Consider the following 15,092-nt stretch of genomic DNA (forward strand, 5'->3'; position numbering starts at 1 on the left):
GAGAGAGAGAGATGAGAATGGAGGGAGAAGCAGGAAGCACCAACTCTCATATGTGCCTTGACCAGGCAAGCCCAAGGTTTCGAACTGGAGATCTCAGCATTCCAGGTCAATGCTTTATTCACTGCTCCACCACAGGCCAGGACAAATGTAATATATTTTTAATGGAGGAATTTTTTTTTAAGTGAGAAAAAGAAGATTGTGAGACATACTCCCGCATGTGCCCCAACCGGGATCTACGCAGCAACTACCATCTGGGGCCGATGCTCGAATCAACCAAGCTATCCTAAGTATCCTCAGTGCCTGAGGCCAGTGCTCTGCCAGTGGTTGGCAAACTCATTAGTCAACAGAAACAAATTTCAACAGTACAACGATTTAAATTTCTTTTGAGAGTCAAATTTTTTAAACTTAAACTATATAGTAGGTATATATTGTTATTAATTTAATTAGGGTACTCTTAAGTGCTGGCCTTTGCAGCCCGAACTCAAGGGGCCAAAGAGCCTAGCCGCAGTTTGCTGATCAGGACCTAACCAATCAAGCCATTGGCTGGAGAAGAGACAAATGGGAGAGAGGGAGGGGAAGAGATGCAGATAGTCACCTCTCATGTGTGCCCTGACCAGAAATTGAACCTGGGCCAATGCTCTATCCACAGAGCCAAATGGCACTAATGGGGGAATTTACAGTACACATCCAAGCTATATATTACAAAGTTGTTAAAAATAATGAGGCACACATAGATACAAACCACAGACTGACATCTGTCAGAGGAAATGGGGTTAGGGGGCTGGATGAAAAAGGTGAAAGAAGCAAGCAGGAAAAAAAACACCCATAACTCAAGACACTGACAACAGTGTGGTGATGATGGGAGGGAAGGGAGATGGGGGAGGTAGAAGACAGTAATGAGGGGATCAACAGTGATGAAAGGAGACTTGACTTGAGGTGGGGAACGCACAATACAATATAAAGCCATGTCTATTATTCTTCTACATCTAGGTTAACACACCTTTGAAATACCAGAAGAATTAATTCTCAATAAAGCACATAATCTTGTTAACTATCATGTTGCTTCCTCCCACCTTCATGTAATCTTCCTTAGTTGCTTCCTAATTTCAAATGCATAAGAAACTACAAAACTGTTATTCTCCACAGTATCTGAGATATGCTCCCCGACATATGTTGTCACTTTGGTTCAAATGAACTCGTAAATATTCTCAACAGGTTTGAACATTTCTTACATCAACAATATCATAATTGTACTTGTATGTTTAAAAGCAACACTATCTATAGGACTGTAAGAACGTAAGAAAAAAGGTCTGAAAATACACAGATTAACAGTTCCTCTGAACAAGACAATAAAACCAGAAATGAGAGACACAGCAGGGAATACAGATAAAAGATGATTCTTACTTATGACTTTAATATAATTCTGTGTTTTTAAATTTAATGTTAACTAATTTATTAGAATAGTTTTCTGGGGAAAATATATCATCTTTGTCTGTCTACCTTGGTATTTTGCTCCAAATCTTTACTATTAAGAAGTGCATGATTAATCCGAAAAACTATCCAGTCAAATAGGGCACTGTATAAAGACTTAGCCATGGAGTTCCTCACTGTCACAGCCTGAAAAAAAAGAAAAGGTTAGGAGTACAAGTGAAATTGGCAATAATCTTACTAAGCTATTATAACAAAGTGTGTTTTGCTCTCATTTAAAAAGGAAAGCTGGCCCTGGCCGGTTGGCTCAGCGGTAGAGCGTCGGCCTGGCGTGCGGGGGACCCGGGTTCGATTCCCGGCCAGGGCACATAGGAGAGGCGCCCATTTGCTTCTCCACCCCCCTCCCCTCCTTCCTCTCTGTCTCTCTCTTCCCCTCCCGCAGCCAAGGCTCCATTGGAGCAAAGATGGCCTGGGCGCTGGGGATGGCTCCTTGGCCTCTGCCCCAGGCGCTAGAGTGGCTCTGGTCGCGGCAGAGCGACACCCCGGAGGGGCAGAGCATCGCCCCCTGGTGGGCAGAGCTTCGCCCCTGGTGGGCGTGCCGGGTGGATCCCGGTCGGGTGCATGCGGGAGTCTGTCTGACTGTCTCTCCCCGTTTCCAGCTTCAGAAAAATACCAAAAAAAAAATAAAAATAAAAAATAAAAATAAAAAGGAAAGCTTACTGTCATAAATTAGATATTTTCTCTCTCAATATACAATAGCCTATAATTATAAGTTTTCTACATTCACTCAATGATTTAGTCCAACTCAAAGAATCTAGGCTAAAACTGTCTTGAAAGATAAAGGAAAATGTAGGTCACTCAGTTCCAAATAGTTTTATTAAGCCTGACTGGTGGCAGCACAGTGGACAGTGTCAACCTGGGATGCTAAGGACTCAGGTTCAAAACCCAAGGTCACAGGTTGAGGCTCACCAGCTTGATCGTGGGGTTGCTGGCTTAAGCATGGGATCATACACATGAACCCATAGTCACTGGCTTTAAGCCCAAGGTTGCTGGCTTGAGCAAGGGGCCACTGGCTCAGCTGGAGCCCCCAGTCATGGCACATATTAGAAGCAACTGATGAACAACTAAAGTGACACAACTATAAGTTGCTTCTCATCTCTCTTCCTTCCTGTCTGCCTTATCTCTCTCTCTCTCTCTCTCTCTCTTTCTCTCTCTCATTTAAAAAAAATAAAAAAAATCCCTACTTCTATACACCTATAATAACAATAATGGCTCACTATGGCAATAAATTTCAACTAGAAGCCCTCAAAGGTCAGAATAAAAGAAAAAGCAAATAAAAAAACCCTGAAAACATAAATCAGGAGAGCATGATGGGCAAAAAGAACTGCCTCAAAAAGGATAATCAATTGGGTCAAGTATTGTTCATTTATAATTCTACCTACCATCTATTCACTCTATGTTAAATATGAAACTTAAGAATGGTGAACAGATTAAGCTCTTTGAAAAAAATGTAAGCCTACTGCTTAAAATCACATTCAACTTAAAGTTTCCAAGCTGATGGAAAATTCACAATCACATTTCAAGGGCCCAGAAATATTTTAATCAACACCTTCTTGTTATTTCCATTCTGTTAGAAAAATAACACAAACCCAAACTTCTAAAAATGTTCAGAATAGTTTAATCCAAAGAAAATTTATTCATACCTCTGCAAGCTTGTATGGTAAAATAAGCTTTTCTCCTACTGTCACGGTCTTCCTTGTAACTAATGCTTCAAACAGCATCTCTTCTTTAACCTATACAGCAAAGCAAATTCAAATATGACTCATAATGATGGTTTGAATTATTTATTAAAAATTCATATAGAGAAGAAATTGAGATTAGCAAATATACAATAGAGAAAAACAGAGATAATACACTGGAAATTCTGAATAGTGGGCAAAGTGGAATATTAGTCTCCAATGCACTTTACTCTCCCCACCCCCAAAAAAGAAATCAAAGGGTAAATAAAATAGATGGGTCTTTTTAAATTCAAGTTTTATCTTTGGTCATAATGAAGAAACATGTTTCATTATGCAAAATGTGGAAAACATAGAATACAAAAAACATTTTAAGACCTCAACCATAATCCCACAACCTGGAGAAAAGGACTAAACAGTGCCGACACTGCTTCAATTCCAGGAAAACTTCACTGGGTACTAATTTATTCTTTATGAAATATCTATCTATTCTAAAACTGTGAAAGCAGGAACGAGAATGATAAACACCAAATTCACACAGCACTGTTTACTTCTGGTGGGGGTAAAGCACACAGTGAGCTTCAGCTATATACAATATTTCATTATCTGTATGGGAATGTGAGTATGCAGGTGTTGAATATATTTTCTATATGTACTGTATGCCAAAACTATTTTATAATTTAACAGAAGAAAATATGTTAAAACTAATTAATACATAAAATGGTAGAATTGATAAATCTAAATGCTCATGCTTTGAAAATAACAAACAGCCTGGCCTGTGGTGGCGCAGTGGATAAAGCGTCGACCTGGAAATGCTGAGGTCGCTGGTTCGAAATCCTAGGCTTGCCTGGTCAGGGCACATATGGGAGTTGATGCTTCCAGCTCCTCCCCCCTGTCTCTCTCTCCTCTCTCTCCTCTCTCTCTCTCTCTCTCTCTCTCTCTCTCTCCTCTCTAAAAAAAAATGAATAAAAATTTAAAAAAAATTTTGTTTAGAAAAAAAAAGAAACAAAAATCTAATAACTTAGTTTTAGACACTAGAAAAAAATTTAGACATTAACATAATATTTACAAAACACACAAAACAATTTTTTTTTATAATTAAGTGAGAGGTGAGGAGGCAGGGAGGCAGGAAGGCAGAGAGACAACCTCCTGCATGTGCCCAACTGGAATTCACCTGACAAGCCCTACAGAGCAATGTTCTCTGCCCCCACATCTGGGGTTGCTGCTCTGTTGTTTGGCAACTGAGCTATTTCAGTGCCTGAGGCTAGGCCAGGGAGCCATGCTCAGCACTTGGGGCCACACTGCTTAAATCATTTGAGCCATGGTTGCAGGATGAGAGGGGGGAGAGAGAGAAAAAGAGAGAAAAAGAAGAGGGTGGGGTGAAGAAGCAGATGGTCGCTTCTCCTATGTGCCCTGACTAGGGATCAAACCCAGGAATTTCACACGCCAGACCATCATTCTACCACTAAGTCAACAGGCCAGGGCCAAAAAATAAATTTTAAACACATTTAATCAATATATGACTCCTAGAAAAACACAAATTATCAATGTTAACTCAAGCCAGATTTGAAAATCCTAAAAAAAAATTGAGATAGCCTGTATCTAGAATACAGAAGATGCAGGTTTGAAATCTCAAGGTTCCCGGCTTGAGTGTGGGCTCATCCAGCTTGAGCACAGGCTCACCAGCTTGAGCGTGGGATCAGGGACATGATGACCCCATGTGGCTGGCTTGAAGCCAAGGTCAATGTCTTGAGCCTAAGGTCACTAGTTTGAGCAAGGGGTCACTGGCCCAGCTGGAGCCCCCAGTCAAGGCACATAAGAGAAAGCAGTCAATGAACAACTAAGGTGCCACAACTAAGAACTGATGCTTCTCATCTTTCTCCCTTTCTATCTGTCCCTGTCTCTCTCTTGCTTAAAAAAAAAATTTAGTTAACACAAAATAAACTGAAACGACATCAAATATAGTTGGTCACAGGGCTGCTGTTTCTCAAATCTTTATAGAACAGTCTCTGCTAATGATTTTATGGGTTTTTTTAAATTTTTCATTTAAAAAATTGTTTTTAATTTAATTTTTCTCATTTACAATTTATACCCATTATCACTCTGTATCAGTTTCAAATGTACAGCATAGTGGTTAGACAATCATATACTTTACCAGTGTTCCCCTGATATTTCCAGCACTCAACCTGAACGCTACATTGTTATTACAATATTACTGACTACATTCCCCATACTGTACTTTACATCCACCATGACTATTTTGTGACTACCAGTCTGTACTTCTTCATCCCTCCACCTTTTCGCCAGCCCCTCAACTCCTCCCCTCTGGCAATCATCCATCAGTTCTCTGTATCTGAGTCTGTTTCTATTTTGTTTGTTTCTATTGTTCTTTAAATTCCACACATAAGTGAAATCATAATGGTACCTATCTTTCTCTGACTGACTTATATAGCCTAATACCCTCTCGGTCCAGATTCTTTTTTTTATTTTTATTTAGATAACTAATTTTAACAGTGACATTGATCAATTAGAGTACATAGATTCAGAGAAAACATCTCCAGATCATTTTGACATTTGATTATGTTGTATACCCCTCGCCCAAAGTCAAATTGTCTTCCGACATCTTCTATTTGGTTTTCTTTGTGCCCCTCCCCTCCCCTCACCCTTTCCTCTCCTTCCTTCCCCTCCCCCGGTAACCACCACACTCTTGTCCATGTCCATGAGTCTCAATTTTGTGTCCCACCTAGGTATGGAATCATACTGTTGGTGGGAATGTAAAGTAGTACAAATATTACGGTGGTTCCTCAAAAAATTAAGAATTTCTATTATAACCCAGCAATCCCCTCTACTGGGTATATACTCCCAAAACTCAAAAACATTGGTACGTAAAAACACATGCAGCTCCATGTTCACTGCAGCATTGTTCGCAGTGGCCAAGACATGGAAACAACCCAAAAGCCCTTCAATAGATGAATGAATAAAGAAGATGTGGTACATATATACTATGGACTTCTACTCAGCCATAGAAATGATGACATAGGATCATTTACGACAACATGGATGGACCTTGATAACATTAGACGGAGTGAAATAAGTAAATCAGAAAAAACTGATTCCTTTTTAAATGCAGAAAAAATCATAAAAGAATGGCCCAATTCAATTTTAGGAGTTGTCTTAATGCTGGATTTAAAATCCAACAGTGATCTACACAGACCTACACGCTATGCATAATCACACAAAACACAACTAATTTTGCTTTTATTGGATAAATATTCTAAAAAATATATTACTGAATTCATGATATACTTCTATAATTTTCCAAATATTCTTAATTATATATATACATAACTTGTAAAATTTTGAAAAACTTATTAATATAAAATAATTAGCAATGGGTTCAATAACCAATCTATAACATTTTTCATAATCACCTAATTGGGAAACTGATACACATGTTTAAAGAAATCATTATTCATATTGTTTTAAAAGATATTAGAACATACTCAAAAAACATAAACTCGTTAAAAACTGGACAGTTTTTGGTAATGGTGATAGTTCTATTATCTCACAACAAGAACGGTCCACAACTACCCAGTTAAACTATTGGAGCTTGTTTGCCTTTTAATAATTTCAAAATTATCTATCCCCAAAAGAATTTAGTAAACAGAAGACCCAAAACATTCACGTGGCCTAAGGTAACTACAAAGATTGGAAAAATAAATAAAATTATTATCTTTTAAACATTTGTTCTAAATCTATATCATTGAACTGAATCACTTAGGAAGGAGGGAAACTAAGCTCATTTTTAATTAAAGAGTTTACATTTTGATTAAAACAGTTAATGTGCCTACTTTTTAATTTTATCTCAATAAAAGCCTTACAACTGTTAATTATTATTAATTATAACCAGTAGGAAGAGATCATTTTTAAAAATAACTGCTAAGAACTAACTAGAGGCAGTATAACATGGTAGGTCCTATTATATCTTCTCTAGCTCAACTCTGAAAATATCTTCTTTCTGCTTATTACCAAATCTCAACTCTGAGAACCAGTGAAAATTATATATAAAAAGAAAAAATTTTTAAAGTTTGGGTTCTAACGTGAGATTTGTTATCAAATCACATTTGCTGTTAGCCTAACTTTGACACTGGCAAGCATCCTCACAATTGGATTTCTCCTTTTTTACCAATATCTGAGTTCTTCCATGAATGGCCTCAATTGTTCTTAGTAGTCTCTCACCAAAGGAGGAACACTGCACCAGAACCAGAAGCCTTGGTACTTGTTGAGTGCCTGACCTTATAAGTAAGATCACCGGCCACATTCCCTGTACTACCTCAATTCCAAATGTTTGACTAACCTACCACCTGAAACGCATGACTGAAATACCATCTGTTCTCTGACCCGCAGGACCTTTAAAATTACAACCTTTAGATATCACACACAACATCGGGTAGAACTTCTTTCCAATGAGTGAGTCTAGTTCCAATTTAAGGTATTCCTCCCTTCTCCTATCCCTTCTGCCAGGCTACCTCATTCCATGAGAGTTAATAAGCAACACTCAGGCATGTATAAAATAATAAATACTATAAGGTGAGATAAACAAGAAAGGGACATCCATTGTTCTCAAAGAGCACCGCCACCTTATAAGGGACACAAATTAGTAAACAATTAACTTTCTGCTACAAAATAAAAAATAAACTATGCAAAGTAGGAACTGAGGAGTCAGTTTAGACCATTTAGTAAAGTTAAACCTCATGAACTGGCACATAAACCAAGATTTGAAAGAGTAATATTTTAATAGAAAAAAAGTTATTTAACACTGGGGAAAAAATGGAACCAAGTTGTCCTTTAATAGAGGAAGAGATAAACTATGGTATATCCATACAATGGAATATTACCCAGAAATAAAGAGAAATGAGCTATCAAGACACGAGTAATGGATGAATCTTAACTGCATATTGCTAAGTGAAACAAGTCAGTTTAAAAAGGCTACGTACTATACGATTCCAATTATGCTACATTCTACAAAAGGCAAATCTATAGTTAGTAAAAAGATGAGTGGTTGCCAGGCATTTGAGGGGAAGGTCTGAACAGTTGAAGAAAATCTTTAGGGAAGGAAAATTTATTTTATATGATACTGTATAACAGAGGATACACGACATGATGCCTTTGTCAGAACCCACACAGCACAAAGAGGGAATCTGAAAGGTATACAAAGTTTTAGAAAATTATTTAAGACATTGGGGGATCCCAGGGAAGAATTCATATAATGATTAGAGAATCTAACTGTATGAAAACACATGGGACAACCTTAATGACCAAGAAAGTGGGTGGGAAGAAATGGTACTGACTTAACTAATTCTGAAAATGAAGGATGTCGATAAAACTAAAGACAAAAGGAATGACACATAAGCACTCTACACTAGTTGATAAAGTCATTTCCCACAGGGGTATAGACTAACAATTCTAATACTGTTTTACAAGTACACGAGAATTAAATAATTAAGTAAATAAATGGAAGATGATGGAAGACAGGTTCCTCACTGTTAAGAGTGGGAGTTTACACAAAAGTAAGGGAAGAAAGCCAGAATGATACATGTCATATGGATTAAACATCAGCATGACCTCATCTTTATATATAGACAGTTAGATAAACATATCTGTAGATATATAAATATACCCAGGTTAGAATACACATGTATATTTCCTTACTCTGTCAGAGAAGAGGGCCTATAAAAAATTACATCCCTTCTAAAGTGAATCTGGCCTGGTAAGCCCTTACCAGGTGGCTCAATGTATAAAGTACCAATCAATGACTGCACAACTAACTGCTAACAACTAAGCAAAATGAGTTGATGCTCTTCTCTCTCTCTCTGCCTCCCTTCAAATCAATGAAAAAAATTAAAATGAATCTGGCAAAATGAGAACTTAGCTGGGAATACGAGAAATCATCATTCCAGAAAGAAAATGGTAATAAAGACCCTGATATAGAAAATAACATATAACTACAAAGAAAGAAAAATTAGTATCCTTTTCTCCCCACTCATCCAAATACCCCACCTTCAAATAATATAAAATAATCTAACCAAAATCTTATGAGGAGAAATCTCAATATAGAAGAAAAACTAGATAGAAAGGCCTAAAACATTGTACAGTCTTGAGTAAAATATTCATCCAGAGTGATCAGGCAAGAGAAAGAAATTAAAGGCATTCATATTGGGGGAAAAAAAGAAACGGTATCTATCACTTTTTGCAGATGACATGATCCTGTAGATCAGCGGTTCTCAACCTGTGGGTCGCGACCCCGGCGGGGTCAAACGACCAAAACACAGGGGTTGCCTAAAGCCATCAAAAAATACATATTTATTATACAATACATTTTTAAATAAAATATGTATTTCCAATGGCTTTAGGAGACCCCTGTGTTTTGGTCGTTTGACCCCGCCGGGGTCGTGACCCACAGGTTGACAACCGCTGCTGTAGATAGAAAACCCCAAAGATTTCACCAAAAAACTATTAGAAACAATAAAACTTGGGAAAATGAACTCAAAACAACAATTCCTTTTACAATTGCAACAAAAAATAAATAAATAAAGTACTTAGGAATAAACAAAGAATGTGGAAGACATATATATTGAAAACTATAAAAGGTTATCAAAAGAAAATGAAAAAGACACACTGAAATGGAAAACTATTCCATGCTTACAAATTGGAAGAATCAGCATACTTAAAACAGCCATATTACCCAAAGCAATACACAAATTTAATGCAGTCTCCATCAAAATCCCAATGTCATTCTTTAAAGAATCAGAAAAAATTACCAGGCTTGTATGGAACCATAAAAACCCTTGAATAGCCAAAGCAATCCTGAGGGAAAATAACAAAGCTGGAGGCATTACAATACCTGACTTCAAGTTACACTATAGAGCCACGATAATCAAAACAGCATGGTGCCCTGGCCGGTTGGCTCAGCGGTAGAGCGTCGGCCTGGCGTGCGACCCAGGTTCGATTCCCAGCCAGGGCACATAGGAGAAGCGCCCATTTGCTTCTCCACCGCCCCCCTCCTTCCTCTCTGTCTCTCTCTTCCCCTCCCGCAGCCAAGGCTCCATTGGAGCAAAGATGGCCCGGGCGCTGGGGATGGCTCCTCGGCCTCTGCCCCAGGAGCTAGAGTGGCTCTGGTCGCGGCAGAGCGACGCCCCGGAGGGGCAGAGCATCGCCCCTGGTGGGCGTGCCGGGTGGATCCCGGTCGGGCGCATGCGGGAGTCTGTCTGACTGTCTCTCCCCATTTCCAGCTTCAGAAAAATACAAAAACAAAACAAAACAAAAAAAAACACAGCATGGTATTTGCAGAAAAAAGATATATACACCAATAGAACAGAACAGAAAGTCCAGAAATAAAATCACATATATATGGACAAATAATCTTTTGACAAAGAAGCCAGAAACACACAATGGAGAAAAGAAAGCCTCTTCAGGAAATGGTGGAGAAAATTGGAAAGCCACATGCTAAAGAATAAAACTTGACTTCAGTTTGTCCCCTTGCACAAAAATTAATTCAAAATGGAGCAAAGACCTAAATATAATACCTGAAACTATAAATCACATATAAGAAAAAATAGGTACTAAGCTCATGAACTTTGGCCATAGAGAACAATTTATAAATTTGACCCCAAAGGCAAGGGAAGGCAAAAATAAATGAATAGGACTATATCAAACTAAAAAGCTTCCGCACAGCAAAAGAAACTGACAACGAAATAAATAGGCAAGCCCTGGCCGGTTGGCTCAGTGGTAGAGCGTCGGCCTGGCGTGCAGGAGTCCTAGGTTCAATTTCCGGCCAGGGCACACAGGAGAGGCGCCCATCTGCTTCTCCACCCCTCCCCCTCTCCTTCCTCCCTGTCTCTCTCTTCCCCTCCCACAGCCAAGGCTCCACTGGAGCAAAAGTTGGCCCGGGCGCTGAGGATGGCTCCATGGCCTCACCTCAGGTGCTAGAATGGCTCTGGTCGCAGCAGAGCGGCGCCCCAGATGGGTGGAGCATCGCCTCCTGGTGGGCATGCCGGGTGGATCCCGGTCGGGCGCACGTGGGAGTCTGTCTGACTGCCTCCCCATTTCCAACTTCAGAAGAAAAAAAAAAAATAGGCAGCCTACTAAATGAAAGATGATATTTGTAAACAATAGCTCTGATAAGGGGTTAATATCCAAATATATAATATAAAGAACTCACAAAGCTCAGCAACAAACAAGCAAACAATCCAATTAAAAAATTGGGAGACAGCTCATAACAGACTGAACTGGGGTTGGGTTGCATTTTTCAGGGATTCAGCATGGTGTTGGGGCCAACTTGGACTTGGTGAACATGTTAAGGATACTACTCTTTTATGGATTCTTGCTGTATTGGCCAAGAGTTTGCTTAAAGGCTTTAATCACTGTAAAAAAAAAAAAAATAGAAGACTGGATAAAGAAGATGTGGCACATATACACCATGGTTCACTATTCAGCCATTAAAAAAAAATTAAAAATAAAAAAAAATTGGGAGAGGATCTGAACAGATACTTCTCCCAAGAGGACATACAAATGGCCAACAGGTATATGAAAAGATGATCTTCACTAGCCATTTGAGAAATGCAAATCAAAACTACAATGAGATACCACCTCACTCCTGTTAGATCAGCGGTTCTCAACCTATGGGTCGCGACTCCGGCGGGGGTCCAACGACCAAAACACAGGGGTCGCCTAAAGCCATCGGAAAATACTTATTTATTATACAATACATTTTTAAATAAAATATATATTTCCGATGGCTTTAGGCGACCCCTGTGTTTTGGTCATTGGACCCCCGCCGGGTCGTGACCCACAGGTTGAAAACCGCTGTGTTAGACTGACAATTATCAACAAGACAGGTAACAAGTGTTGGAGAGGCTGTGGAGAAAAAGGAACCCTCATTCACTGCTGGTGGGAATGCAAATTAGTACAATCATTACAGAAGAAAGTATGGTGGTTCCTCAAAAAATTAAGACTAGAATTACCATATGACCCAGTAATCCTCTGGTTATCTACCCAAAAAACTTGAAAACATTGGTATGTAAAGACACATGCACCCCTATATTCATCGCAGCATTATTCACAGTGGCTAAGACATGAAAAAAACCAGTGTCCCTCGATAGAGGACTGGATAAAGAAGATGTGGTACATATATACAATGCAATACTACTCAGCCATAAGAAACGATGACACAGTGACATTTACAACAACATGCATGGACCCTGAGAACATTATACTGAGTGAAATAAGTAAATGAGAAAATGCTAAGAACTATATGATTTCACACATAGGTGGGATATAAAACTGAGACTTATGGACATAGATAAAAGTGAAGTGGTTACCAGGGGGAAAGGAATGTGAGGCAGGGGGGAGGGGGCTTGAATGAATGGGGAAGTGGGAGGGAGTGGGGGGAAGGGTGTAAAGAGGGACAAATATAAGGTGATGGAAAATGATTTGACTTTGGGTGATGGGTATACAACATAATCAACAGTTCAAATGCTATAGAAATGTTCGCCTGAAACCTATGTGCTCTTATTGATCAATGTCACCCTGTTAAAGTCAATTTTCTAAATAAAAATTTTAAATTAAACAAAAAAAGTTACACAAAATAAAAACGGAGAAGTCATCCAGCATTTGAAATGACAATTGAGAATGTAATCACTCACTTCTAATAATTCCGAAACAATAGGCAGAACTTCAGGATTGCAGATATCTATGGAGTCATCTCGGTATGTCTTCTTTTTGTAACAGATATTACCCAAATGTAGTATTGCTGAGAGAAGACAGAAAATCCTGCAAAAATAAAGCAACAAATTATGGCTTGCTTGTGTGGCATTTTCTAAGCTTATTTCATCCCCCAAATTCTAATCTAGCAATTTAGTACAAATATGAAGTAGTCTTCACTAAATAAGAAATATGGGAAAAATAATTTTAACTAAAATCTATTGAGTGTTCACTATGGCCAAGCACTGTGCAAAGTGCTTTAAAAAAACCTTAATTTCAGTATTGTACCTATCAGTTGTCAGGAAAATTGTTTGAAAGGGACTTCTTGCTAGTGTCTGAATATCGTATTACTTGTCAAACAGAGTTATTTCAAGGCAACTTCCTGCTATTATCTGAACTTGCTGGAGAGTTTGCAAAGTTCATGCCTTTCTAAACACTTTCATCATGACTGGTATGCCCTCTCCCTATACTGTCTATTTCAGATCAACTGAATCAGAATCTATAAGGTCCTGGAATCTGTATTTTTTAACCAAGTAGCCTAGGTGATTTTTAATAGTAATTGTATTTAAGAAAAGCTTTCCTACACCATTTTATGGCACTCTTAATAAATGTTTTTTTAAAAACAGCCTAAGGCCATTGGTGTATATTATTGGTTATCAGGCCCCTACTGTGAAACATCTACATCTGGACTCTTCCTACTGTTCTTCCCTCCTATCTCTGAGGAACACATGCACCTCTTCCAGTCAACAAACAATCCCTCCACGTGTGCTCTCCATCCCATGAACTCCAGTTTACTCGGAAATATTATACCTTTTCCTACCTCTCATTTGAATCTACAAGAACTTTCTATCAAAATAATCTCATCTTCACATCTCTTTAACTTTAAAAAACCCATCTTATCATCTACATCTTGTCCTTCCCTTCACAAACAAGTGTTAACTTATAGTCCTTGTCTTTGTTTTATCATTCCCTTATTCATTATCACATTCTGGCAACTAAAATGTCTCATTGAGGTTACCAAACACTTCCATATAAATAAGAAAAGCATATTATTCCTCAACTTTCCTGATATCTCAAAGGCACTGAACACAATTGAGCGTCTAAAACTGAACACAACTCCATCTAAAAGCCCTTCTTGGAAATCCATATAGACACATATCTTCATGCCTTGACCAGTTTATTTCCTTCGGATAAATTTATTCCACTTAAGAAATTTTAACTGTGTTTTCCTAAAATTAGGAAGTATTCTAAATAAAACAAAGATACTGCTTTAGAAACCTAAATTTAATAACTATAATATCAGAGATCCTTAATCTACATCTAATTTATAGGTCTAATTTCTCAAATAATTAAAAAAAATTTAATGATTCAATTAAAATACAAGTTAATTATAAAGGAATAAATCATAAAATTAGTCTGGGTTAAAGTAAAGAGAAAACTATCAACTAAAACATAAAACTAATGGAAGTCAAAAGATATAAAAACACTAATTTCTGAGCCATTTAAAAAAAATATTTTTAGCTAGTTTCTATGTTGCTAATTACATTGTTTCAGAATTTGAGGCCCTGGCCGGTTGGCTCAGTGGTAGAGCGTCGGCCTGGCGTGCGGGGGACCCGGGTTCGATTCCCGGCCAGGGCACATAGAAGAAGCACCCATTTGCTTCTCCACCCCCCCCCCTCCTGTCTCTCTCTTCCCCTCCCGCAGCCAAGGCTCCATTGGAGCAAAGATGGCCCGGGCACTGGGGATGGCTCCTTGGCCTCTGCCCCAGGCGCTAGAGTGGCTCTGGTCACGGCAGAGCGACGCCCCAGAGGGGCAGAGCATCGCCCCATGGTGGGCAGAGCGTTGCCCCTGGTGGGCGTGCCGGGTGGATCCCGGTCGTGCGCATGCGGGAGTCTGTCTGACTGTCTCTCCCTGTTTCCAGCTTCAGAAAAATACAAAAAAAAAAAAAAAAAAAAAAAAGAATTTGAGTTGAGTTCAAAAATCAGCCCATTGGCCTGACCAGGCAGTAATGCAGTGGATAGAGCGTCGGATTGGGATTTGGAGGACCCAGGTTCGAGACTCTGAGATCGCCAGCTTGAGCGCGGGCTCATCTGGTTTGAGCAAAGCTCACCAGCTTGGACCCAAGGTCACTGGCTTGAGCAAGGGGTTACTTGGTCTGCTGAAGGC

At 38.9% G+C, this 15,092-nt stretch overlaps 1 protein-coding gene across 5 annotated transcripts in view; it reads right to left on the bottom strand.

Annotated features, from left to right (window-relative positions):
- Window positions 1-15,092, bottom strand: part of MYO9A (myosin IXA) — a 301,246-nt gene that overhangs the window by 181,443 nt on the left and 104,711 nt on the right. For all 5 annotated transcript variants that reach the window (XM_066388529.1, XM_066388530.1, XM_066388531.1 and 2 more), the window contains 3 exons: window positions 12,869-12,995; window positions 3,132-3,221; window positions 1,501-1,617 (listed from right to left, as the gene is read on the bottom strand). In XM_066388529.1, coding sequence (XP_066244626.1) covers window positions 1,501-1,617; window positions 3,132-3,221; window positions 12,869-12,995 — 334 coding nt within the window. The remainder of the gene's footprint in view (window positions 1-1,500; window positions 1,618-3,131; window positions 3,222-12,868; window positions 12,996-15,092) is intronic.

This window comes from Saccopteryx leptura, chromosome 6 (genome assembly GCF_036850995.1).
Source record: "Saccopteryx leptura isolate mSacLep1 chromosome 6, mSacLep1_pri_phased_curated, whole genome shotgun sequence".
NCBI lineage: Eukaryota > Metazoa > Chordata > Mammalia > Chiroptera > Emballonuridae > Saccopteryx > Saccopteryx leptura.